We start from the raw sequence: 27053 nt of genomic DNA, 5'->3' as shown, positions 1-27053 counted from the left end.
GGCTGTATAAGAAAGCCAGCTAAGGCCAGGCATGGCAGTGCACACCTTTAATCCCAGCGCTCGGGAGGCAGAGACAGGCAGATCTCTGTGAGTTTGAGGCCAGACTGCTCTACAGAGTACATCTTGGATAGCCAGAGCTATTACACAGAGAAACTCTGTCTTGAACCCCGCCTCCAAAAGAACAAAAGGAAAGAAGGAAGGAAGGAAGGAAGGAAGGAAGGAAGGAAGGAAGGAAGGAAGGAAGGCAAGCTAGAGCTGGGCTGTGGTGGCACACACCTTTAATCCCAGCACTTGGAAGGCAGAGGCGGGTGGATCACTGTGAGTTCGAGGCCAGCCTCGTCTACAAAGCAAGTCCAGGACAGTCAAGGCTACACAGAGAAACCGAAAAATAAAAAAAAAAAAAAAAAAAAAAAGAAAAGAAAAGGAAGCGTGCTAGCTAAGCATAAAGCTGAGAGCCAGGCAGCCAGCAGCATCCCTCCATGGCTTCTGCTTCAAATTCCAGCTTGAGTTCCTTCCCCGACTTGCCTTAGTGATGCATTGGGAACTGAAACACTCTTTGCCCCCTAATCGCTTCTGATTGGAGTGTTTTATCCCAGCCATAGAAAGCAAAGTAGAACACCCGAGGTAAAATCCTACCCTGATGTTTATTCTGTGTCAGCATGCTGACATGGTCATTGGCTTCTCTTCTGTTGAGGGGGTGGTAGGCCACTTTTGAAAGTAATGCATTTTCTTTGATAGCTTTTAAGCTTTTCCCTTTGTCTTTGGTGTTACAGGATTGTTGGGTCTACTTTTAGTTACTCTATTTGACTTTTCTAGGGACTTCTAATCTAAAAAAAGAAAAAAAAACAATCTTTCATAAATTCTGGGGAATTCTCAGTCAGCAGGGTTTCAGATATTGCCTTCCTCCCGGTCTCTCTTATCCTTAAGAACCCGGATATACCGGTGAGGTCTTCTTCCTTCCCATCATGGGGGTTACTGCTCTTTAATACCTTTCCCATTATCTCTTTGCCCTTTCGTGCTGTCCATTTGATTTTGTATTTGGGATAGTTTATTTTTCTGTTCCCAAGAAATCCATTTAGTTCTTTTTCATTACTACATTTTTTTTCTCTCTCATCTTTCTGACTTCTTATTCCCTTAAGCATGTTGCACCTAGTTGTGTTCCCTGCATCCCAAGCCTGCTGTCTGAATTCTTTGCAGGTCTAATTCTATTTCTCACCCCTTCCGATATCTTGCTTGCTCTTATTCATGATAGCCTGATTTTCCACGCTCTTTATGGTTTGTTATTGTTAGGCTTTTACCATCCTCTTGGGACATTCTGCCTGAGATGCAGACAGTTTCTTCCAGAAAGGGTTAGTATTTGGTTTCCCAGGTGTATGAGGCTACCTGGAAATATTTCTACTGAAATCTAGGCTGAAGGTTTTCAGATCCACACAAATAGTTCTACACACAAATCCCCCTGTGGGACCTTATATCAGAAGATTTTTGGTTTTCCCTGTGCCTCGGACCCAAATCTAAGGTAAACATCATTCCTTGTTTCTCCAACTGAAGGTAAAGGTACATTTAGCCTCTGGGGAATTCCCAATATGCACGTGATCGCTTGTTAGATTGCCCGTGTAGGGCTCATTCTCCTGTGGCTTCTTCACGTGAGCCATGTATACTCAGACTCAGTGGTGGTGGACCTCGGGTTGGTGCAGCAGTCCTCAGAGTATGAAAATCAGGCTTTGTTTACATTTCTAGTTTCCAGATTTCACCTGGCCTCTGGTTAATTTTTTACTTTCTTGGTAGCTCTATGTAGCATATTGAATAATGTTAATATGCTTTACTTAAGGGATAATTCCCATAATAGTTCAAAGTGCCTGGCCCTACCCCAGGGGATGGCAGTCCTATAACAAGCATTTATATCTCGTCCTTGCTTTCTATTTCTGTTATCTGTTCGAGTGTCCTTTTTTCTCTTTGTAGGGGTCATGGTTTGGTTTTTACAGGTATAATGGTTTGAAAGAAAGGAGCTACAAGCCCTCCGTGCAAAGATCTAGCTGTTTCATTCGTGCCCAAGAGAATAAGGAACACAGATTCTCTTTCGTTTTTATTTTTATATTGTCACAACTATTGCCATATATTCCTTCTGAACTCTCAGTTTTTTTTCCCTTTCTGTCTCTTAGCCCAACTGTATCTTTGGTGCTTTCAGCCAAGGAAACTGACTGCATCATCTTGCAGGTTTCTTAACCTCTATGTTGGTTTGCCCCTGTGTAAAAAAAGCCATACCTACCTTTAATATCAATGGATCAAATGAGAAAACATTTGCAAAGGCGCCTGACCTTTGAATGGCATTTGCATCATTTGTTCCTTATTCTCTGATTACTCTCTTTCTAGAATTTGATGTTAAAATCGCGATGGTGCAGTCATTGTGCAGCACTGCGGAGAGCTCATGTTAGCTAAGAATAAATGAAGAGAACTAAGAAATCTTATTTAAAAAGGAAAAAGAAACACACACACACACACACACACACACACACACACACACTTTTTGAGAGGCCGATTAGTGCTCTGAGCCAAGGAGATAAAGCCAAGGCCTGTGCCTTTCCCTTTAGAAGACATTTCCTTTCTGCTCTCTGCAAGCCAGCTGCCCCAGTAAGTCTCCACTGTGCGTGTAACAGTGTGCAGAGCTACCAGCTTTTGTCAGGATTGAACCAAGCGGGGGCATCGTGCACGCATTTGTGTATCTGTCTACTGTTAGCCTAAAACTTGTTCTGCCTCTTGTTTTGCAGTATAAACTGGCACGTTTTCTTGAGTTTGTTGATATGCTACTAAAAATGGAAAAAAATGCCCGGGTCAGAGTGAAACTGCAAAAGTTCTGCAGTTTGGGCCTAAATGAAACTGAAATCTACATTTAGAAATAAAATAAGGCCCTAGAGTTACTCATACTCCCTCAATTAGGCTTTTTCTTTTGTTTTAACTTGAATTCCAATCTGCCTTTGTGTGCATATACGTGCAACATGTATATTTATGTATGTCTGTATGGGAGGAAGCCACAGGTTAACAGAGCCATCCCTTGTTTTTTGAGACTACAGCATCTCTCACTGTGACCCAGTGCTCTAATCAAAGTAGCCTGGCTGGCTGGCAAGCCCCAGAGACAGGGGACTACCTCCATAGTGCTGGAATTGTAAGCACAGGCAACCCTATATATTTTATTACATGGATGCTTAGGATTAAACTCAGGTTCTCATGGATGAACAGCAAGCACTTTACTGTCTGTGTCACTGATCTATTCCTCAAAAGTGACACCAAGGAAACTCTCATTAAGAGATGCATTTAATTGAGGGCTTGTTATAGGTTCAGAGTTGGTCCATGGTCATCATGTCGGGAAGCAAGCAGACAAGGCACTGGAGCAGTAGATGAGAGCTCACATCTCACTTGCAAGTTGCAGATAGACAGACAGACATAGAGAAGACTCTAGGACTGGCCCTTTTAAACCTCAGAGCCCACCCCCAGGGACACACCTCCTCCAACAAGGTCACAGCCACTCCAATAAAGCCATGCCTCCTAATCCTTCCCAAACAGTTCCTTCCACTAGGTACCAAGCATTCATATATGAGCCTATGGGGGTCATTCTCAGTCAACTCCCTGTAGCAGCTGTCCATCTCTCTAGGCCATTGATATGCTTTTGATAGTGACTTCCTATGAGACCTCCATCAATCCATCTTCTCTTTCCTTATCCAAAGGATCTCCTAGTCTTTTATGATGGCTGCCATTGCATAGGACCTGAGTGGCAACAGTAAGACAAGCGCTAAATGTAAACAAAAGACAGCTATTTGTTTATATTGTATCCTCTTGGATTCTCATCTCTTCTCAGCCGTCACATTGACCATACCCTGCTGGACATGCCCTTCCTTCGACTCTTTGAGAAGATGCCCTTTGACATCTGAGAGCAGTTGGACCACCCACTCCGAGGACACCAGCAGTCCTAGTGTCGCTCCCTCATCCACAGACCTGCAGCTCATCAACACTGAGGAGCAGGCAAGCGGCAGGGCTTCCGGAACCGACTCCACTGGTAAGCCAGAGTTCCAAGCTAGCGCACTCTGCAGATCACTTTTGGCACATTCAGATCCTCTTTAAGGTCCTCTGCCAGCTTTGTTTGCAGAACATGTGTATGTGTGTGCAGTTGTCCAGTTCAAAAGTTAGCATCTTCACTGATTTGCATGTGCTTTGGGAAAAATGTATAAACAGAGTGGCTGGTTACTCGGCCTATGATTCACATTAGGAAACCATTTGACAGTGCATCTTAAAGCGTTGGTTCCTGACTGTCTAATATAGGTACCACTTCTCTGTTTATGTATTTTTGTCCTCCAATTGCTGCTGAGCTGTGTGTAATATTCACAATGCTGAATCTTTCATCTGACCACCCACACATCTTTCCTCCTCAGTAAGAGGAAGGTAGATTTCAACAGAGAGAAAGTAATTGTTGTATGAAGCAGAATGAGAATCCAAGCTCAGCCACAGCCTCCAGTCTGCTCATGATTTTGCCACTTGATGCTTACAGCATTGAGCCTTCACTGAGCACCGAGCTGGTCTGTGATGTCCCATGGTTTCATCCATTACACTTTGTGGTAGGTGTAGGATGGGATTCTGGCTTTCACTGCAGATGGAAGGTGGGTCCACTGACAAGCACCATATCACAGGCTGTTAAGGATGGTGTTGGAAAGATGTATGTTCTTGGTGTTTGTGCTATTTGGCCAAAGGATTGTTTCCCTCTGAAAGTGACAAAAATTGCTGCTAGTCGCTCTATGGGTGAAGCTCTTCCCACAGACACCCCCACGGTGCAAACAGTGTTTTGTTCTCCTTTTCAAAAATAATGTGAAGTTTGTTTCTAGATCATTTTTAATGTTTAGGTAACCCTTTCATGCAGTATGTTATTAAATTCTACATGCATTAAGAGTGATCCTGCATGGAGAGTCAAAGGTTCAGACAGGATGTGCTTTGGATATGGATAAAATTGCCCACCAGCGTAGTTCACCAAAGAGTCTATCTTCACCAACCACAGTTCTTTATAGCATTTTGTTTTCATAAATGTTCCTTCAGTTTTGCTTTTGTCTCTGTGGCTTATGTGGCTGTTAAATGCCCCACGTCTCTATTTTCGCCGTGGGACAATCTCATGGTCGGGAGGCAGCTGCAGCAGCTGGGGCTGTTAGAGAGAGACTGAGCTTCTCCTTCATCTCTCGTTGCCTTCCACTTCCTTCCCAAGCCTTCTCTGTACTGTGTATGGATGCTCAGATCCCACAGTCATACGTTCAAGTCCTGGTTCTGGCATATACCGGCCACATGCCCAACAGCAATCCTTACACTATAGGCATGGATATGTGCACATACACATGTGTGTATGAGTGTGTTGGTTTTTCATGTCACTGTGACCAAATACATAACAAGAAACAAGTTAAGGGGGAGAAGTTTATTAGCATTTGTTGTTTGAGAGGACACATCCATCCCAGTAGGCCAGGCATAGTAGCGGGTGGCTTCATGGTGTCCGGAGCATGTGGTGGGATTGCCCACCTCTTCATATGTTGGAGGAACAGGAAGCAGGAAGGGCCTGGTAAATTTCAAGACCTCCTCCTAGTGACCCAATTCCTCTAGGGACCATGTACGATCTCCCAAAACACCATCTGCTGGGACTTAGGGGGATAATCATGTGGAACTATGGGGAACTGCAGTGCTGAGGCTGCGGGAGGTGGAGGAGTGGGGGTGGGGGGGTGTTTGTGGCACTAGGGATCAAATGGAGGGCCATGTGCATGCTAGGCAGATGTTCCATCCCTGAGCTGTACCAGGTACATCTCCAGCCCAAGACCCGTACTATCATCATGACTCAATTTCATCATCTGACAAATAGAAATAAGAGCAATATGTACGTTACCAGGTAAGGCAGTTTATGTAGAACAGCTTACATAATGCCTGGCTTGGAAGACGTGATACCAGGGATAAACTTCTTTCCCTGCCAGAGTTCTCATGGCCCTCCAGAGGTACAAGTTGGGCCCTTTGCTGAAGAAAAGAGAAAAGCTCTTAGTTCTGCTGTTTTGTCAGGTGCTTTTGTTTTCTTCTTAGGTGGAAGTTGTTCGAATTCTTGTCAGTTCAAGTGATGAAAATCAGAGCTGTAGACTGAACTAGACGTGATATTATTAGCAATTGTTACTATTACTGTTATTTTTGCAGTGCTAGGGATCGGAACCCAGGACCTTGCACATGGTAAGCAAGTGCTCTACCACTGAACCACATCCGTCTCCAAAGTTTATAACTTTCAACACCTTCCTTTTCTCAGTAGCACTGTTACAGTTCATCATCAGGAAAACCTCCTTCTCGGGGATGCTTCTCGGTTGTTCTATAAGGAAGCAGAGGGTACACAAGGAAGGGCTTATTTGGCAAGACTTCAATGAAAGCACTGCTCTGTGAAGAAGCAAAATCTGGAATCTAGGCTAGGTCATGCGGGTTCTCCCTGGCTGAGCAGAGTGTGAGGATAGCAGCCAGGACAGGTACTCTGTGTCCTGTCACCTTTGAGTAAAATTGGATTGAGGCACGCAGGCACAGCCTGCCAGGTAGTAGACTGCAGGGAGCTGAGTCACAGTCCCCTCCCTGTCATCTGTGCAGGAGTTCTGCTGGGATTTGGCAGCCGCACAGGACACTGTGATTTGCAGTGTAATTGTGGAGGGAAAGATTCTGCGATCAGCCTACACGTTCTTCTAGGTTTCTCACCACAGGAATAATTAGAGGAAGAAAACAAACAAATCCCCAGGAGTTGGAAGATTACTGGCTTGGTGGATCGCTTGAGGGTAGAGGTGATGTTTTCTCTGGAGATCCCCATTCTCAGGCAAAGGACAAGAGATTTAGGACTAAGCACAGGGTCAAAAGCATCTCTCTCTGTCAATCCAGGCTCCCCAAGGTCTCCTTAGCTGGGACAGGATAGGCCTATCATCTTCATCAGGCAGAGAATGCCCCTGCGTTTACATAAGTTTGTAAACAGCCAGGAGATCAAGGGAACCGGAAACTGGAGCAAACCTATTCCTTTGAACTCTATTCTAAGCAGGGAAGAAGAAGAAGAAGAAGAAAAAAGCACATAAATGTTTATAGTAGTTACAAGCTGCTTTAATTGACAGACTTGGGCTCCGGTGTTTGCGTATGCCCAGGAAAAGTGTAGAGTTTAGCATGAGATTAGATGCACAGCACTAGTCAAACTAAGGAGTATCGGACTCAAATGGGTGTTAAATGGAGGCAAGAGCTGTCACCATCCTAGATGCCCGTATGCGGGTCAGCATTTCCCAACCTGAAATAAAGCCCGATGCTGGGAGCACTTGGGTCAGGTCTTGCTGCGCTGGCTCTGCTGCAGATCCATGGTGTGCTTGCTTATTAAAGAATTTGAAAACTTCTGAAACATATGTCTGTAATGTTTATACACACACACATATTCAGTTTCCTGTTGAGTTGGTAAGCCCTGTTTTGTCTCTCAAACTACTAAACCTCTTGGACTTTTTTTAAAAGGGTGGTGGTAGTGGTTGTTGTTGTTGTAAGTTCTAGACCCAGTAGTTGTAAAAGTGAATTTGTTATAATTCCTTTGTATGTAAACCGTTGCAGGCTTTAAAACAAATTTAGACCAGATGATAATGGTTCATTTGCATTTAACTGACTGTAGTGGAGTTCTGGCAGAGCAGGCAGCCATTCCCCAGAGATGTACTCTTTCTGTTTTTCTTTCTTAGAAACAAGCATTGATGTTTGATAAAGAGTTACGGATAGTCACGAAGGTTTTCTCTTTGTGTTTCCTTCCTCTTCCTTTTCTCCTTTTCCTTCTCCTCCTCCTCCTCCTTCTCTTCCTCATCCTCCCCCTTCGTGTGTGTGTGTGTGTGTGTGTGTGTGTGTGTGTGTGTATGTGTGTGTGTGCGTGCGTGCGTGCGCACTAACGGATAAGAAATTGATGCAGAGTGTAGCCCTTAGTTGCTGTCAACTATATTTATTGACGCAGAGTATCTCGTTGGATATAGAGTTTGCCAATTTCAACTAGTCTAGCTAAGCAGCGTGCCCAGGGGATCCTCTGCTTTGGCTGGCAGTACAGGCAGCAAGCACACATGCCCAACTTTTACATTGGCTCTGGGCACCCAGACTGCCATGCCTGAAGCTTGTGGAGGTCCTACGTTTTGTGACAACTTTCCAGTGTATCAGGAAGGGTCGGTCCCTTGTCATTATTTGCCAAGGTTAGTGTGAGAGTCTTAAGCACAGATCTCTTTACAAGGTAGACTCTGCTTCGGCATCTTGTCCTGAAACTACGGCAGCTGGAGGAGCATCAACTAGAACCAGGACAAGAGTCCAGGTAAACAGTGGTTGCCATGTGCATGATGGGACTGCAGTGATCTTTGTTATTTGCAAGGCACATGAATATCTTCAAAATTCTTTCCTTTAATACCCATAGCAGCATATGATGTATTTGTGTGAAAAGTAAAACTTCACTGTTTTTTTCAAACAATGTCTCCCTCAATGTATTTAATTTTTGTTGTTTGTTTTTTAGAGGCAGGGTTTCTTAGTATCGTCCTGGCTGTCCTGAAACTTGCTCTGTAGACCATGCTGGCCTCAAACTCACAGAGATCCGCCTGCCTCTGTCTCCTATGTGCTGAGATTAAAGGTGTGCGTCACTACTGCCCACTCCCTCTATGTATTTCATAGACAATTATAATTGTTAAAATGTTAATGACATTTATTTATTTATCTATCTATTTATTTATTTATTGTGTGTGTGCGCGCATGTGTGCATGTGCGTGCATACAGCTTATGGAAGCTGGTTCTTTCCTTCCACCATGTAGGGACTGAACTCAGGCTATCAGGTTTGGCAGCCAGCACTTTCTCTGCTGAGCCATTTCTCTTAGGTGGTGATTATAATCTTGTGAGTGAGAACCTCCTTTCTCTCTACTGGAGGAATAGCAGAGGAAGTTTTTAAAGAAAGTTACATGTTTTCTCATTCACTATGAAACAAATTTAACCTCACTTCTGTTCCAGTAGTATTTGTATGTTCATCAGTTATGCATTTCGTGTTTTAATGTGTGTTCAGAATATACCCCTCCCTCCAATAAACACCTCCCAATGGCCGCTTTGTTTGAAACTCTGAAGTGTCTCAGAGCACAATTATTTAAATAGTTCTTACATTTTCCAGGAGTGGGAAACAAAGGAGAAAATTAGATGTTATTTTCCCACAAAGAACTGATGGTCTGAAAACAGACTTTCTTTCTTGTCCTTAAGGAGATCCTTACATATAATCAAAGACTATTTCTATTTATAAAACATTTCTTATAAATACACATCCTAGGCGGGAATGTGCTACACACTTTATACACACATTATCCAATCTTAACATCTTAAAAGTTCACATTACTGCCCCATGCCATGAATGAGGGAATAATACCTAAAGAGGTTCAGCCACAGTCCCACAACTAAAAAGGGAAGCACTGTGATTCAACCCTTTTTTCTCCTCTGCTCACCAGCCCTCTGCCTGGTATGCTCTGAAAGGCTGATATTTGGGATACAGTGAGCTGTGGGAAGGAGAAATTAATTACAGGGCCTTCCACAGCGTTGGTACTGTTCTGGCTGCATCTCCCAGGAGCTGCATGTAAACCTCTCTTGTTCAGCTAATTCAGGGGAGGAGAGTGAGTTAGGAGTCCCCCACCAGGCGGAGGCCATCTTGAAAGAAAGAACTGTGTCTGCTCCTTCAGCACCATGTCTGGCATGTGGAAATTCAACAGTGGAGTTTTGTGGAATAAAGTAATTATTTTAATATAGGGCTGAAAGGCCTTCATTTGCAAGCTTATTTTCCAGTCACATAGGTCTAACTGTCTTTGCTCATTGAAACACAGTTCCAGGACTTGGAAGAATGAAAAGGATGAATAGTTGGGGTTAGTGTGGTAATAAGAGTCTCCTTCATGTTTTCCGACATTGAGCTGTTATCTGTATGTGGTAGTGGGATTCAGTAAAGAAACTGCTAACACGGCTGCTCCATGGTATGGGTAAGAGGAAGGCTTTTATGTAGATAAGAGAGAGACAATATATAGAGGCACCTGGAAAATTCCAGATCAAAGAGAGAAAGTAGAATGACCATGGCCATCAGCTTGGGCATGGCCATGGCTATGTATGGGAGGGGAGAATAGGAGAGGTTAGAGACTAGGGACACCCTGGTGAGACTAGCATAAGCACAGGGAGAAGAGCAAGGGTTGTCAGGAGAGTGAAAAGATGGGAGGGGGGAAGGGCCAACAGACTGGTGTGGGGGCTGTGAAGTGTGTAACAAGTCCTTGTGGCCAGGGACTGAAGGAGCCTGGAGGCTAGCACAGACTTTGGTTAGCTGATAGGTACCACAGGTAGAGGTTAATTGGAGAGCTAGAGGGCAGGGAAATCACTCCTGTTGGGAACAGGCTTCAGACGGTCCTGAGAAAAGCTAGCTTTTATCTAAGTGCCAAAAATCCTCCTATATCCCAGGCTAAGCTCACTTCTGGATATTTGGACTGCCTTTTGGAATTTGGGGAACTGGACTTTGACTTGGACCTGAAATTATATTGCTTATGCTATTCATTTACTTTTATTATAACTTTTTAATAAGAAAAATTAGGTGTGTGGGTGCAGGGAAGGTGTGCTTTGAGCTTAGGTGTCTCCAAATCTGACTGTTCTACATAATCTTTGACCAAAGCAGCCACATTTTGCCTCATTTATTTATTTATTTAAATTAAATATTTTTTATTTTTTTACATATACATTAATATAATTACACACATATACAATAGACTACCTATAGCAAAAAGAACAATGACACAATCAGGAATTATATAAATGTTACATTCTTAGTGTTTTGGCTATTTGTATTTGACAGCCTTGAAGAAAACATCTTTCCTATCTTGGTGCGTTTAAAATTCTGAATGTAAATCAATCCCCATCACATCTTGTCACTATCAACTTAAAACATCTATCTAGACCTAAAAACGTTTTAACCCCTAAACAACTAAGCTTCATTGTAAAACTAAGCTACCTGGTCTTCAACTCCACCAGAGACTTGAGAAGGAATAAACTTGATTACCTGAGTATGCTGGGAGTGTAGGTTAGTAGCTTTCCAAATGAGAAGATGACAGAGACAGTTTTCTACCTGAATAGTGACCCAAAACTCTCTATAATGTTGGAGCATCTTCTTCAGCCTTCTGGCCCAATATATCTGAAAGACATATTTGTTAACCAGGAACTATTGAGGACTTGCTTACCCTGTCTTGGCAGAGTTTGGCCGTCAACTCTGCCTGCATCCAAGCTTGCCCTTTTTTTTTTTAGACAGAATTCTGTCTGTAGTAGAAACAAGAACATTTTGCCCAGTGGCTTGTTTGCCACATTTGAAGCCATCTTCATGAGGAGGTTCTTTGATGCTCATCATCCTTTTTGAGGTGGGCTGTGTGTTGTAGAGAGTTAACCTGTGTCATTGTCAGTGAATCTTTACAATAATAAAAACATTTTAAAATGCTGTATTCTGCATGTCTCTGAGGTTTTTGAAGACCTTATCTAACATCCTACCTTATCTTTCTATAGAATCATATCTATCTGTTGTACCTAAGATGCATAGTCTTGGATAAAAATAGACTAGTAATTGACATGACCATGATTCGATCAACTAACAGTTAACTAGTATAACTTACCCTAAACAACTTGCAAAAGCACTTTCAAAGCATATTTGAGTTATATGGATACAATACCTCATATTAGAATATATATACATATATATATGTATATATATAATTATGTGAAGAGTAATCCTACATTTCAATTCTATACCACTGTATCTAGAACTAAATTTATTTTGCACCTATATACAAAATTCTATACCAGTAAATTAAAAATAACCATGTGAGTGACAATTGAGGCATTAAGTTGAGGAATAGATTCACTAATCTGCTTTTTGTTCTTTCTTACCCTATATATTTCTATATTCCCCTTTCTTTCTTTTCAACCCCTATCTCCCAACCTAAGAATGTAAGATAAAGGAAAACCATTCATTTATTTATTCACCTCAGAGTGCAAAGAAGGTGAGTAGAGAAAGCATCTTGCCACGATACACATTTGTTTCCCAGGATTTGGGAGCCATCTGTCTGGGGCAAAATCTAAGAACAGCAAAGCTAAGAAGTGTTATTTCACATATTCTCAAAATGGCGTCAGGAACCTCTGAATAAAGGACCCATGGTTCCCCAGAGATTTTTTTCAAGTCCCTTCTAAAATTGCCCACCTGCTGATCCTGAAGAGGTGGAGGTACCTACATTGCCCCACAGTGTTACCTTCTGTGGTGCTTGCTCGTAGTGTAAACAAGGACACTAGTGTCCACAGTCATATATTAGTTAATAAACAAAAGTAAGATTGACGTCCAGGCTTGTCCATGCTATGTGGCCCTGCCTGTCCAAACACTGGTCCTCTGGATAAAGAATGCCTCTGTCCCAGCCCTACAAGGCCCTCTTTTAAGATGCTGTGTTTCCTCAGTCCTGGTAATCAGAAGTAGATATTTGAAACCGCTTAGCATCCAGATGGTTTGAAAACTCGGGTAATTGCCAAGAAAGCCAGCTTCGACAGGTCTGGTACACTGAGGAGGGCATGGAGTCAGCAATTAATCACTCAGCAGACTTTTCTCTGAGAGAATAAACCTTAATTTTCTGGGGCCAGTGAAAAATTATCTGTGGACAGCATAAAACTAGGATCAGCAAAAAAGGGGGAAAACACACATACATATACCAATTACTACACACACACACACACACACACACACACAAAGACAAAGTTGTATATAAATGAAGGTTTATTGGAAGCAGCTCTCAGCTGACATGCAGGGGGAGGTAAGAAGGGAGGAAGGGGAAAGAAGAAAGAGTGAAGGGGAAGGAGGAGAAGAGGAGGAGAGATACAGAAAGAAGAGAGGTGGAGAGAGAGAGAGAAGGGGACTCAAAATGTTTGGGTTATATAGCGAAGAGCCTCTGGGAGAGGGGAAGCCCCGCCCCTGGAATTCAGGGTAGAGAGTGGGGCATGCCAGCCATGCCCTGCAGTAGGTAGGGATTGAGAGATGCCTAAAACCAAACACCCCAGGCTTTTGCTGGTAGTAAATGCATAAGGGGTGAAGTGATTGTCTTTGACTACTTGGTGCAGCACATACGTCAGATGTCAGAGACACCTATCTAGCTGGCCTCAGAGAGGGACTCCAGTAGGGCACTCCAAGCATGTCCTCTGTGCTTTGTTCCATGTCATGAGTGCTGTACCTGCTCCTACATTGGGCCAAGGAGAGCTCTTTGCTTGGACATCATCTTCCTTTCATATTCCCAGAACTAAGAAGCTGTCCCACAGATATTTTCACAGAGACACCTCCTTTCTGGAACACTGCCAGCATTATACTCTTGCCTCCAGCCTAAGAAATGAAAGGAAAGCTAACTTCAAAACACTCTGTTCCCAAGTATGTGATTCAATAACAGAAAGGAAGAAACATAGAAATTAGTTCTCTTCTACGGCAGGAGAGATGGCTCAGTGATTAATAGCACTCACTACTCTTCTAGAGGACCTGGGTTCTGTTCTCAGCACCCATATCAAGAGGCTTACAGTCATTTGTAACTCCAGCACCAGGGGACCTGATACCTTTTTCAAATCTCTGTGGGTACTCTCTCTCTCTCTCACACACACACACACACACACACATGATACACACCCACACAGACACATATATGCATGAATAAAAATGAAAAATCTTTAGAAATTAGTTCTTCTGATCATAATTCTGAATTATTTTCCTGGGGGTTTTAAATGTAGGGACCTTTTGAATAAGTGGACACATATACCTGAGATGGATAACGTCTGACATGTTAAGTAGCTTTCCAGATAAACAACATAATAAAATAATTTTAAATGAAATTACTTGCTCAGTAAAGCTCTCATAGAAGCCATTCAATATCTAGAAAATTCAGGCGTATTATTATCATTAATTATTATTATATTCAATTGGCATAAAAGCCTTTGGCAATAAATATCTTTATTTTGATATGGGATCATACCGATGGGTAGTGTTTTGCTTTTTGGTGCTGGGGTTGAATTCAGGAGTTTGCATATGCTAAACGCATGCTTTATTACACCCGTGCTCATTTGGTTCCTTTAAAAAATACCAAATAGGGTCTTTCTGTGTAGCCTCGGCTGAGCTCAACCTCCAGGCAGTTCTCACAGAGTTGGGATTACAGGCTGTCATCTTTGGCTCCCATGTGGCCTCTTTGCATATCATTGTCCTTTAAGAACAGACTTAAAAGTTAAGGCAGGTACAACGATGCAAGCCTTTACTCCCAGCATTCCAGAGGCACAGACATGTGGATCACTATGAGTTAGAGGCCAGCCAGCTCCATGCCAGCCAAGAACTTAAGAGTGGTTCTTTAGTAGAATGATTCACCATGATTCACCAAGTGCTAGAACCTAAGAGACTAGCCAGGACTGCTTTCATTGACTCCTTTCATTTCATTGCTCTCTCTCTCTGAAAGTTGCTTCCCCAAACTTCCTCAAGAAAAATTAGAATCTTTCTTAAGGTTTTTGTTTCCTCATACAAAAGGTAAAAACCCTCCCAGATTACAGTATTTTGCCCATAATAGAAAGTTTGCCCAGGAGGCAAAGCTTCCAGAAACGAGTTAGAATCCATTGCTCTTGAGTTGAGCTGTCATGAGACTCATGAGCAAATTGATGCTATTGCCTTGTGGCACATCTGGAAGCGCAGATAACCACTACAGACACAACAGTAAACATTAACATACTGTCCCTGTCTAGGAGTAGTACCTAAGATGATCGTTGCTTCTCTTGTGTATTCTGTGAACTTGACACTTGACTTTTCCTTCGCCACTGTGGAATACAATGTGTATTAGCTTGCCAGGGCTGCTGTAACAGAATACTACAGGCTGGGAAGCTTAAGCAACAGAAAGGTATTTTCTCATAGTTCTGTACCTGGAAATATAAAATCAAGGTGTCAATAAAATATATGAACATGCATGCACATTTATAAAAAAAGGAGAAGAGAGGTGTTTTGGTTTTACCTAATATTGTATATTATTTAGCAGAATTTTTTGTCATAGTGTACATAATTATATTACCTAGAAGAGTCTAGAAGAAATCTCAAGGGCTCTGTGGAGCTCTGGGAGTCAGCAGGTGTGTGCCCCAAACCCACTCAGTTTCTGTAATTGCTGCATCTGAGTTGCAAGAGCCTCTTTTCAGTCAGTGACCACTTAGATAAGAAATATTTGATTTTTCCAAGAATAATAGTTGATTGTATTTTGTATGTTTCAAATGTATGCCTTAGCTCTACATTTATTTTTAATGTATCCACCGTCGTTCTCACCTTGTGTTAAAAGGTGCAGGGAATGGTTTTCGGTTCATGACTGTGGTGGTCATGTTATGTGGAGGAAGCTGTGGGACACAGCTTTTCTGCCTTGGATACAGTATTCCACTCCTCACTCAGTGTAAAACCATGAACTTGGCTTAGGGACTCAGACCAGACTTCCTAAGGGGAGGTCACAGTCGCCACTGTGTATTGTGAGAAACATGGTCATTGTGCTTTTTCAAGATTTATTTATTTATATGTATACAATGTTCTGTCTGCATGTGTGCCTGCCCACCCCAGAAGAGGGCACCAGATCTCATTATAGATAGTGAGGAGCCACCATGTGGTTGCTGGGAATTGAACTCAGGGATCTCTGGAAGAGCAGACAGTGCTCTTAAATTCTGAGTCATCTCCCCAGCCCAAGCATAGTCATGTTTAAGTAGCTTTCACATGCATGTTTTTATTCATTCTTTGTGTAGCCTGTGAAAAAAGCAGGAAAATCTCTTTTTTTTTTAATGAAGAAACTGAGGCTTAGTAAATTTCAATGATTTGTACTCTGTTCTGTCAAAATTAATACTGGTATTAGGAATATTATCACATCAATTGATGTATCAGTATGCATAATTCACTAATGATGAGCCTGTAATGTGCTATAGAGTAATATTTATATTTAACAATATTTAAATAACTCATATAGTACCTTTGCTCACAAGGGCTAGTGGTTCTGATCTGCCCACAGCCTTCATATGTGCCCGTGTCTATTGTTAGACTCTGGCACATGTATACAGGCCTCCAGAATCTTCTATGCAGACAGCCCCAGGGCCTTTTCCAGGATCTGTTTACCCAAGTATAAACCACACTGCTATGTGTCACCTTTAAATTTTCAGGTAGACTGTGAACATGTGACTGGGACCCTCATACCGGCAAATAAGGCTTTCCCTATAAGACTCAATATAGTTGACGGTACCATCACTACAGTCTGGAACCAGGGCTGAGCTCCAGAGTGCAGGGGACTCCCTAGCTCTTCGGGTTTTCCTGCATCCAGAGGTGGCTGGAAGGTGGAGGTAGATGCTCCAGAACTTGAGGAACAGCCATTTCTTACTGCTAGAAAGTCTAAAAGGCCAGACATGGTGGTGCAACTCCTTTAATCCCAGCAGAGGCAGATGGATCACTGTGAGTTTGAGTCCAGCCTGGTCTCCAAAGTGAATCCAGGACAGCCAGGGTTACACAGAGAAACCCTGTCTCAACCTCCACCAAGAAGTCTAAAGGTGAGTTGTTACTCTGTGCCCCAAAAGATACTACAAATAGTCATGAGACATCTGTGTCTCAGATATTATTAAAATTTGTGTTGCACATCTCCCTGATGAAAGGGAAATTCTTTAAGGATTTGGGGTATTTATTGTCTTTCTCCAGGCTTAAATTGCACTTTGATGCGTTTTGACACATGTACAGCCCTGGCGTCATCTCCATAATCAGGGTAATGAGCAAGCCCCACAGTAGAACTGACATGCACTATTGTCCTTTCTGCTCTTTGTCCCAGCCCCTTCCCCAGACACCCACTACTCTACTTTCTGTCACTATAAATTCATGGTTTTGGAATCTTGTAGGAATGACCTCATAAGATAGGCTCTCCACTGTGCCTGGTTCCTTCACTTGACATAATTATTGAGCATATCAATGTTGTTCTAACCCTTTCTCTTAATGACTAGTATTCTAATGTATGGTTATAGTGTTATATTTTATTGAAAGACAAATACAAAGCTAAAATATTTTAGTAATTTTTTTGAGATTTTAATAGTTATTTTATTTCTCCCTTCCTCCAAAGCCTCCCGTGTATCTCCCCATCCTCCCAACCTCTTTCAAATTCGTAGCCTCTTTTTCTTTGTTGTTACATACATACATACATTGATGCATACTCCTAAGTACATTCATACAGCCTGCTCAGTCCATATAATGGTATGTGGCATGTTTTCAAGGCTGACCATTTGATACTGGATAGGCAATGGCTGTGTCCCTCCCTAGAGAAGACTGTTTCTCCCCAGTCTCAGCGTCCCTTAGTTGCAGGCAACTCGTGGTCTATAGTTGAGGTTTGATGAACTTTCCCTCTTACACGTTAGCAAGTCTACTGGTGTCTTCCTTGTACACAAAGATATATTTTTGACACTTGAGGACCAAAGTCATTGTTTCTTGCTGTTTTGCCTCTTACTCTATAATGGCTACAAATAAAAATACTCACCACTGGATGTGCTAAAATGAGCATCCCTGAACATCTGGGATATAACCATAGTTACAAGAAAAGGACTAAATCAGGTGTGATCACGCACATCATTACTCCCAGCACTTGGGAGGCAGAGGCAAGCAGATCTCTGTGAGTTCAAGTCCAGCCTAGTCTATATAGTCAGTTTCAGGCCACCAGGGCTGTAGTGAAGCCCTGTCTCAAAAACAAACAAACAAACAAGAAACCAACAAAGAAACAACAGGAAAATAAGTAGAGAGGGCTGTGCTTTCTTTGACTTTGAATTTTAAGGTAGATAGTCAAGCGCTTGCTACCTGATGTTAGCCCTGCATCATATATACCAGGGCCTTGGGAATGCAAAAGAAATAAAACAGGTCATCCTAAGATCTTCCCAGGATATTCAAGAGATCTGCATTGTCATCTACTGGTGCATGCTGTATGCCAGGCTAATCCAGGACAGCACAACTGTGTCTGTGTTTCATCTGAGCTCATAAATCTTCCGTGATTTCCTGTGCTTAACCTCTGACCTCTTTAGCCTGGCATCTGTAATTTACTCTGGGGTTTAACTTCTCCCAGCCTCAGTTTGTCATCTACTCAATGAGGGTTGGGATATAACTATTGTTTACATCAAATAAAATAAAATAACCAAATATTGCCAAGTAGACAGGCTAGATTCAAAAATTAAGGTTTGTTTCCAAAAAATATTTTTATCATTTTGTTTTGGAATGCCACTCTGTAGCCCACATTGGCCTAGAACAATGTAATCAAGCTGTGTAACCCAGGTTGACCTCAAACTTATGATAATCCTGGCTCAGCTATGCAATTGTTAGGTTAACAAGCATGAACTACTATGTGCATAGATAATGAAAATGTGGTACATACATAAAATGGAATATTACTCATCTGGAATAAATGAAATCATGAAATGTACAGAAAATAAATGAACTTGGAAAGTATAATATTAAGCAAAGTACCCAAATTCAGAGGCGTGTCTCTCTCTCCTATGTGTATACTAAGTGTATCCTGGCCTATAGTGTGTAAATGTCTGTATGTAAACAGCTATATGTGTGATTATAACGTTTAGAGAGGAGACCAAAACAGGGTACTGTTAGGTGATGAGGAAGAGCAGAATTCAGGTAAAAGGTCACATGAGCCACAAAAGAAGATACAAAGCTTTGTTTTCTCTAATTTCAAATATTTTTTTTAAACATGGTAGGTAAATACATTAAGCAGTAATTAGTCAAAGTATAAAACCCAAGGCTTGCTAGACGGTGTGGTACACACCTTTAATCCCAGCGCTTGGGAGGTAGAGGCAGGATCTCTATGAGTTCAAGGCCAGCCTGGTCTACAGAGTGTGTTCCAGGACAGTCAGGGCTACACAGGGAAACCTGGTCTCAAGAAAAAGCAAATGAGAAAGGAAGTGAGGGAGGGAGGGAGGGAGGAAAGGAAGGAAGAAGAAAGAAAGAAAGAAAGAAAGAAAACCACAGACAAACAAACCTGAAGTGAAGCCCATAGTTTCAGAATAACCACACAAAACTTCCCTGGGATGTGCAGAGTTTGGGACTGGGCAAATGTGTGTTTGAGTGTTTTTGTTTTTGTTGTTGTTGTTGTTGAGTTAATTACAGTGCAGTGACTTCAATGAATAAAAAAGAAAATCAAGTTTTTTAAAAACATATTTAAAACTCCCCAGAGTTCTGGGAGATGGGGCTCCTGATCTGAGACTGTCTGGGAGTCTGACAAGAGTTGCCTCATTAAAACAAAAGATTCTCCCATCACTCAGATGACTCCAAGGAATTTAGAAAGTCAATGTCAAGAAGTGGATTCAAGGACCAATTGTCAAAACAATAGATTTTTCTAGCATCCTTCTCTGTTTGGGAAAACAGGCCAAAGACCCTGGGATACATGCTCACACTGCAAGGTAGGACCCAGTTCTATCACAGCCAATCACAGCATCTTCACTGTGTTGCCCACCACACTCTATTCTAGCATTCATGCCTGCCATCCTTGCTGTTCAGGGCTCATTTGCTTAGTGTTCTTTGTCTAGAAGGCTTCTCATGGACCACTCCTTGTGGAACAATTTCTTTGTTCCTTAGGAAAGCCTCCCCAGAGCACTCCATTTAAGCACGGTTTCCAAGCCATATGTAGAGGAATGTTAATTCAAAATATGGCTGTTCTGGCAAGTGATCACATCCAAAGACTTTCTAGGTCTATGTGATGCAGCTGGAATACAGGCATGTCTTTAATCCAGGAGACAGAGGTAAACATATCTGAGTTCAAGGCCAGCCTGGTATAGAGCAAGTATCAGGTAAAGAAAAGCCTAGGTCTAGCTAGGCATGGCAGTGCATGCCTTTAATCCCAAACAAAGGTAAAGTTAGTTTGTAGAAGGAAGCACCTATGTTTGAAAGTGAAGTCTAATTGAATGGCGGAAAAGGTGACGAATCAGAAAGATTTGACGAAATAGGATATGCCCAACTCTCATGAGAGGAGAGAGGAAAAGGAAGCTACTTAAGAGGCAATTTTACAGAGAGAGGAGGCAGTTTTACCAGGACAGTAATAGAGAAATGGGTTGCAGAGAGAACTCAGGTGAAGACGGAATGGGCCAGAGAATGAGAAGAAGCCAGAAAATTAGAGCAGAGTGCTGAGTTAGTTTGAGGCCAAGAAGAGCAATTCTAGGCCAAGAGAAGCCAGATTAAATAAATCAGCTGGGAGAGGAGTTTGAGCCAGGCACAGCTGAGTTGAACCAGCCAGCCCAGAGCAAAGAAAGAACAAGTAAGGGTAAGCTCGTTAAGCATTAAGGCCTGAAACCATTCTAGGCCTAGGCCGGAAGCGTCTAGGACTAGGCCTAGGTTAGCAGGAGGAGGCAGTTAGCCTCTCAGATTACAATTGAGCCAGGAGGATAAAAGTTACTTTTACAGCCATACTTATTCTTGACCTCTTTGCCCTCCTTTTCCCCCATTGCACTTACCCATCCTTGAGATTGCTCTGTGTGTACAGGCACACTTTCACACATACATGCAGACAAACGCCGATATATTCCATTAAAAATAAATTGTTAAAAATATTATGAAAATTTTGAGGTGCATAGTTACGATGTGGTGTTCTTTCCTTTTAGGCTGTTCTTCTGTCTTCCTGGTAGATAGACAGACATTTTCCACTTGACTGTGTTAACTAGCAGATCGGTTGTACACCTTGAGCCTCTCTCCTGAGAGGGGAAGAAGATGTACTTCTGTTGTATGCCTCTCTCCAGCCCCAGATCACTCAGCATAGCTGAGGCAGAAGCCACAGAGTGTCATATGTGAGACTTGGACAGTTGAGAGGGTCATGTTAATAAGTCTTTCCAAAAAATGTAACATCTCTCTGGGTGATGGTGGCACCGGACTTTAATCCCACTGAGGAGGCAGAAGCAGGTGGCTCTCAAAGTTTGATACCAGCCTGGACAACAGATGTTACAGTTTTGTGGCAGAGCACAATGCAATGATCACACCATGCAACAGATTTCATGCAAGAGATTTATTGGGTATGGGAAGCCAAAGGCCATCTTGGAGTGGGGACATGAGAGAAAGAGACAGACAGACAGTGCGAGTGAGAGAGCAAGAGAGCAGGCTGTGATGGTGGAGACCGTTTAAAGTACAGGGTATAGTGTCACATTTGGCAGTGGCTGGCTCATGATGACATAGCTACTGGTTTTGAGTTACTGAAGGCAGGCTGGGGCTAACAACAGAGCAAGTTCCAGGACAGCCAGGGCTACACAGAGAAACCTTGTCAAAAGAAATAAAGAAAGAAAGAAAGAAAGAAAGAAAGAAAGAAAGAAAGAAAGAAAGAGAAAAGAAAGAAAAAGAAACCTACTATCTCATTTCTTTATAGATGTTTCTGAGACTCAGAACTTCCAGCAGAGAGGAACTGGGTATTGGATATGGCACATTGCTGGGGTCCCTGAGGTGTCTCAGAGACCTATAGAATCTGACCTGGGCTTTCAGTGTCATGGTCCCCTCGAGTCCCAGTGGCTCAGCAGAGCTTTAACTCACATCAGCCAGGCTGATGAGCTTCCTGGCTTTGGGATAGAAACATTGGGATGACACCTAACAACCCACTTCCATGAAGACAGGAAGTAGTTTCAGAAAGCTATTCAGAACCAAACCTTCTCATCAGACTGAAATCTTATTGTCAACTATAACGACAGGGATTTCTCCTTCAGACCGCTGAATGACATAGAACTTCCTGAGACAGATGAAAATATAGCTATAGAATCTGTTAGAAGTTAGAAAGCCATATTGATGCCAAGTAGCTCCGTGTAATAAAATATGAGCTCATCACCAGGGGCGTGAAGAGGTGACCTGCCAGTGCTACAAGTGCAGCCTGAGTTCTCACTTCAGAGGTCCATGCCTGGGAGACTCACCCCCCTGGGAGCTTTTTATTCCAAGTTCATACAACATTGCAGTGAGCTAAAGGTCATCTAACCACCAGCCGCCAGGTTTAAATATTGCCTTTGCCTCTCGGTAAGTTGTTTGGCCTCGTGAAACACACATCTCTGAGATTTAGGGGTTTTTCGGTTATGTTTTTGTTTTTGTTTTCATCAGCAAAATTAGAACAGGAAGAATAAAAATGGCATGAGGTTGTTGTGAAGTGTATACTTACCTTGTTCCATTTACAACCAGGAAAAGGAACTTAAGGAAGAAATGCCTTTAATTCCAGCACCCAGGAGGCAGGCAGATCTCTGAGTTTGAGGCCAGTGTCGTCTGCATAGTGAGTTTCAGAACAGCCAGGGCTACACAGAGAAACCCTGCCTTGAAAAACCAAAAGGAAGAAGAAGAGGTGAATGAGGAGGAGGAGGAGGAGAAGAAAAGCTGCCACTGCCTTATTTTCACTCAGTTTGGGGGTCTAGTCCTTCTGGTGGAGAAGACGCACTGTCAGAAGCACGGGAGCTGGGCACATGTACATCAAGAGAGGGGCGAACGCAGGTGTTCTGCTTGTTGCCATTTTTGTACTGGATGCTGGACCACCCATATTCAGGATGAGCGCTCCTTGCTCTTTTAATCCTTTCTGGAAACAACTTCATAGAGAAGTCCAGATGGGCATTTCCACGGTGATTCTAAATCCCATAATGTAATTCTAAAGATTATCTATCATATGAAGATTGGCAGAAAAGTGTATTTAAATGTCTTAGGGTTATGTTTGATGCAATAAGTGTGCTTAAAGGACATCGGCTCATCCAACAGACTAATTGTCTCCTCAAACAGTTGTCATTATTATAGCCTTATCTGAAGGCAATAAAGGATAAAGTCCATCTTTTTTCATATGTCAACTTACACCGTAATTGAAAATAGCTAAAAGTCTCCAGTCCCATGGTCTATTTGTAAACGTATTCTGTAGAGACAAGACAGAAAAGGACTCAGTTAGGTTTGATACGATGCCATACAACCTGGAGAACCCAACAGTAAGATGGAGCTTTGCCTTGTCAGGTGCTGTGCTTGGTACAAATCCAGTTGCCTATTCTGAGGGGTTAAATCATTTATGGTCCATCTAATGTTGCCTACTGGCCTTAAGAGAAAGTCGACCATTTTGATAGAGAATTAAAACCGGTGTCTCTCACTGGGTTTTGTTCCTTGCAAAGATGACAGGCCAAGTCTCCATTAACTATTCAACAGTTGTAGGGTTGTAGGACTTGCCCTTCCTGTAGTGGCTGGCAGAAGTTAGGCTAGGATGTGCAGGATTCTGGTAGTCTTTTGTTTGGTTTCCATGGCTTTGACCTCCCCTGGCTGTTCTGTGTGGAGAGGAAGGAAAATGTGGCTGTTAGCTCTAGCCAAGCAGTCTCCTCCTGGTTCCTTTCTTTTCCTCTGCCTCATGGCTGGATTTAAGTATAGAGGCCATCTTTGTAGAGTGGCTTTGGGTTTTTAGATTGAAGTTCATTGCTTGCATTGTGATGATGCATGAGGGTGTGGGAGAAGAAGGGCTAGGAGCCTCTCTTATGCCTATCACTGGGCTGTGGCTCTCTCCTGTCCCTCCCTCCCTGCAGTCCTGTGAAGCTGGATGGTACTGCTCGAACATGGCCCCGGCCTTGACTCCGCCTATTCTAGACAGTTTCCTAGCCAGTGACATAGAGATTAGGACTGCTGTGAGAGAAAAAGTAAAATAAGAGAGCAGAGAGTAAAGATGGTAGCACAGCTGGGCTAGGCAGGAGAATTGTGAGTTCGGGGCCAGCTTTGCCTATATAGCAATTTCCAAACCAGCCTTGGTTACATGATAGGACTTTGGCTTTAGAAAGTGCACACACACACGCACCACTGTCCCAGATACTTTTGATTCACTTGTAGTGGGATACTTTAGTCCCACTTATATGTTTTGCCTGTGGTCTTAGTGGCTTCATTTTAGGGCAGTGTTTCTCAACCTGTGAGTTGTGACCCCTTTGGGGATCAAATTACTCTTTCACGGGGGTGAAAGATATTCTGAATAGAATTACATTATGATTTATCACAGTAGCAAAATTACTGTTATGAGGTAGCAACAAAAAATAAATTTATGGATGGTGTTACCACACATGAGAAACTACATTAAAGGGTTGTACCATTAGGAAGGTTGAGAACCGCTGTTTTAGGGGAGCCAATAGGAAATAATTAGTAGACCTCAAATGTGAGCAGAAGTCTTACAGGCTTTCCTACTTCCTTCTTTGCCCCAAAAGTAATCATGAGACAGCTCTTTATGGCAAGAGTACATATGGGGCGTGGGGGGGGGGTGGAGAGAGAATGAGAGAGAGAGGGCACAAGCAATCACTCAGTGGTGGTGCTGCATGCCTTTAAACCCTGCACTCAAGAGGTAGAGGCAAGCAGATCTCCGAGTTTGAGGCCAACTTGGTCTACAGAGTGAGTTTCAGGGCAGCCAGGGCTACACAGAGAAACCCTGTCTCAAAAATCCAAAAGAGAGCCAGGCATGGTGGTGCACGCCTTTAATCCCAGCACTCAGGGAGGCAGAGGCAGGCGGATCACTGTGAGTTCAAGGCCAGCCTGGTCTACAAAGTGAGTCCAGGACAGCCAAAATTAACACAGGGAAACTCTGTCTCAGGAAAAAAAAAAAAAAAAAAAAAACCAGAGAGAGAGACAGAGAGAGACAGAGAGACAGACAGAGACAGACAGAGAGAGACAGAGAGACAGACAGAGACAGACAGAGAGACAGACAGAGAGACAGACAGAGATACTTTGTAATCTTGCAACCCCTGATACTTCACGGCTCAGAGCCAAGGCTCACCATGTCTAACATCCCACACTGTGCACAGTGTTCAGGGAACACAAATATCCACTATCATTATTTAGTGTTTTACGTACACAGGCAGTGGCTTTGTAACAGGTGTCACGGCAGCACCCTTGTTTGCCATGTCTTCCTCTTCTTATTGTGATGAGTTCTCAGTACTGCGGGGTGGCAGCCACTTGCTGACCCTTTGCACAGTTAGCAGCTTAGCATCTTGCTTCAGTTCACATGTGTCTCCATGAGGCCACAGATGCTGCCCAAGATGCAAAGTGAAGGATGTCTGCAATAGGACACCTGCCCACCATGCCTGACTCCTGCTTGTGCTCCCCACTTCCCCACCTGAGAAGATGAAAGCTGCCTAACTGCACAAAGAGCATTCCCATAGGACATGTCTGTGCCAACAGGTTGTGTAGCATCTGCCCACCTGCCTTTCACAGAAAGCGGCCTAAACCTGTTGGTACTTGTGCAGCTTTGAAGAGTCTGCTACATGCCTTGCTGATGTAAGGCAGATGCGAGCTGATTCACACTCTCCCATCTGGGATCTCCACCCACAGCCCACACCCCATCCCTCCTTCTCACTGAGCAGTTTAAGCCACAGTAGACAGACTGGCCTGTCCTTTGAATCAATCTGAGTTCTCCGGCAGTGTTGTTTCCCAGAGATGCTATAACAAATTAATACAAACTAAGTATACAAACCGGGTGTCTTGACCCAGTACAAATGTATTCGTTTGAAGTTCTAGAGACCAGAAATCTGAACTCAACTTGGTGTTGGGGTTTCAGGTAACTTCCGACAATCCACAATACTCCCTGGCTTGTAGTAATGTAACTTCAGTCTCTTGTTCCACTTTACGCCATGTCTTGCCCATATAACATGGCATTCCTTACCGGAAAGCACCGATTAGATTCTGGGGGGGCCACCCATATCCACTGTGACTCATCTTGACTCACCTCTGTAACGTCTTCATTTCCATTTAAAATTCTGGGGCGCTAAGACAGTATTAGCCTGTTGATTAAAGGACGCAGTTCGGTTCACTGTAGAAGATGTGCTGGCCATCTTTCTTGTGTTATAAATGCCTGAGATAATCAGCTTACAAAGAGACGATAGTTACCTTGGCTCGGTTTTACAAGTTCCTGTTTGTAATCGTTACTTTTTGTTGCTGTGATAAAACACCACAACCCATGGCAACTTAATGAAGAATGTCTATGTTTTGGTTTATGTCTTGAGAGGGACAACCCCTGACAGGGGATTATGGCAGCAGATGGCAGGGGCAGGAGGCTGAGGAGTCATAGCTCAGCCACACAAAGGAAGCAGAGAGCGCGAACTAGAAACAGAGTAAAGCCTTAAACCTTAAAATCAACCCCTCCCTCTGCACTGGCATACTTCCTCCAGCAAGAGCCCATGTCTTAAAAGTTTCATAACCTCTAAACCTGTATCCATGGGGAACCAAGTACTCAAGGGCATGAGCCTCCGGGAGACATTTCTCAAACCACCACACTCTCCATGATGAATTGGCTCTGTACATCCTAGTGGGAGGCCATGGCAGAGTAAAACAACATACTTCCTGACTACAAAACACAAAAGCAAAAGAAAGTGGGTAAGGGTCCCACAGTCTTCTTTAAGTGAACTTACGCCCTCTTACTAGGTCCTTCTACTACAGTACCCCCAGGACTGAGTCCGGAGTACATGAGCACATGGACCCTTTGCTAAACCATAACACCTCCTGGGACCTAATACATCTCAATTTTTGAATTGTTAAACTGATGTATGTGAAAGTTTCTTACACCTTTTCCTCCACTTTTATATATGTTTGAGATTTTCCACAATCTATTGAGGAAAATTCACTTTGCAAAAATTCTTTTTTAAAGTATTTTGAAGCTGAGAGTGCACACTGTTAATCCCGGCACTCAGAAAGGCAGATAGGTATACTCTGTGAGTTCAAGGCCAGCCTGGTCAAGTGAGGTCCAGGACAGCCGGGGCTGTTACACAGAGAAACACTGTCTTGAAAAACCTAAACAAACAACAAACAAATAGTAATTTGAAGGTCTGATAACAGAAAAGGAACAGAGGAAAAGATCCATTATCTTCATAAAATACATCTGGTCCCATTTTTTTGCCTGAAATTTTCCCAACTGCTAGTACAGCCCCCTGCTCTGAATAGCAGCCAAACTGAGTTAGGGAGAGAACAAGAGAAGTCACTCAGTCCCCCTCCAACGGCAATG

General features: G+C 42.9%; 1 protein-coding gene across 1 annotated transcript in view; it reads left to right on the top strand.

The window, feature by feature from the left end:
- Positions 1 to 27053, top strand: part of Ston2 (stonin 2) — a 148797-nt gene that overhangs the window by 65720 nt on the left and 56024 nt on the right. Inside the window, 1 exon segment of the mRNA XM_051150146.1 lies at positions 3851 to 4048. Coding sequence (XP_051006103.1) covers positions 3851 to 4048 — 198 coding nt within the window.

The sequence above is a fragment of the Acomys russatus genome, chromosome 1 (assembly GCF_903995435.1).
Source record: "Acomys russatus chromosome 1, mAcoRus1.1, whole genome shotgun sequence".
NCBI lineage: Eukaryota > Metazoa > Chordata > Mammalia > Rodentia > Muridae > Acomys > Acomys russatus.
The sequence above is the reverse complement of the archived record's forward strand: the minus strand, read 5'-3'. Positions and strand labels throughout refer to the sequence as shown.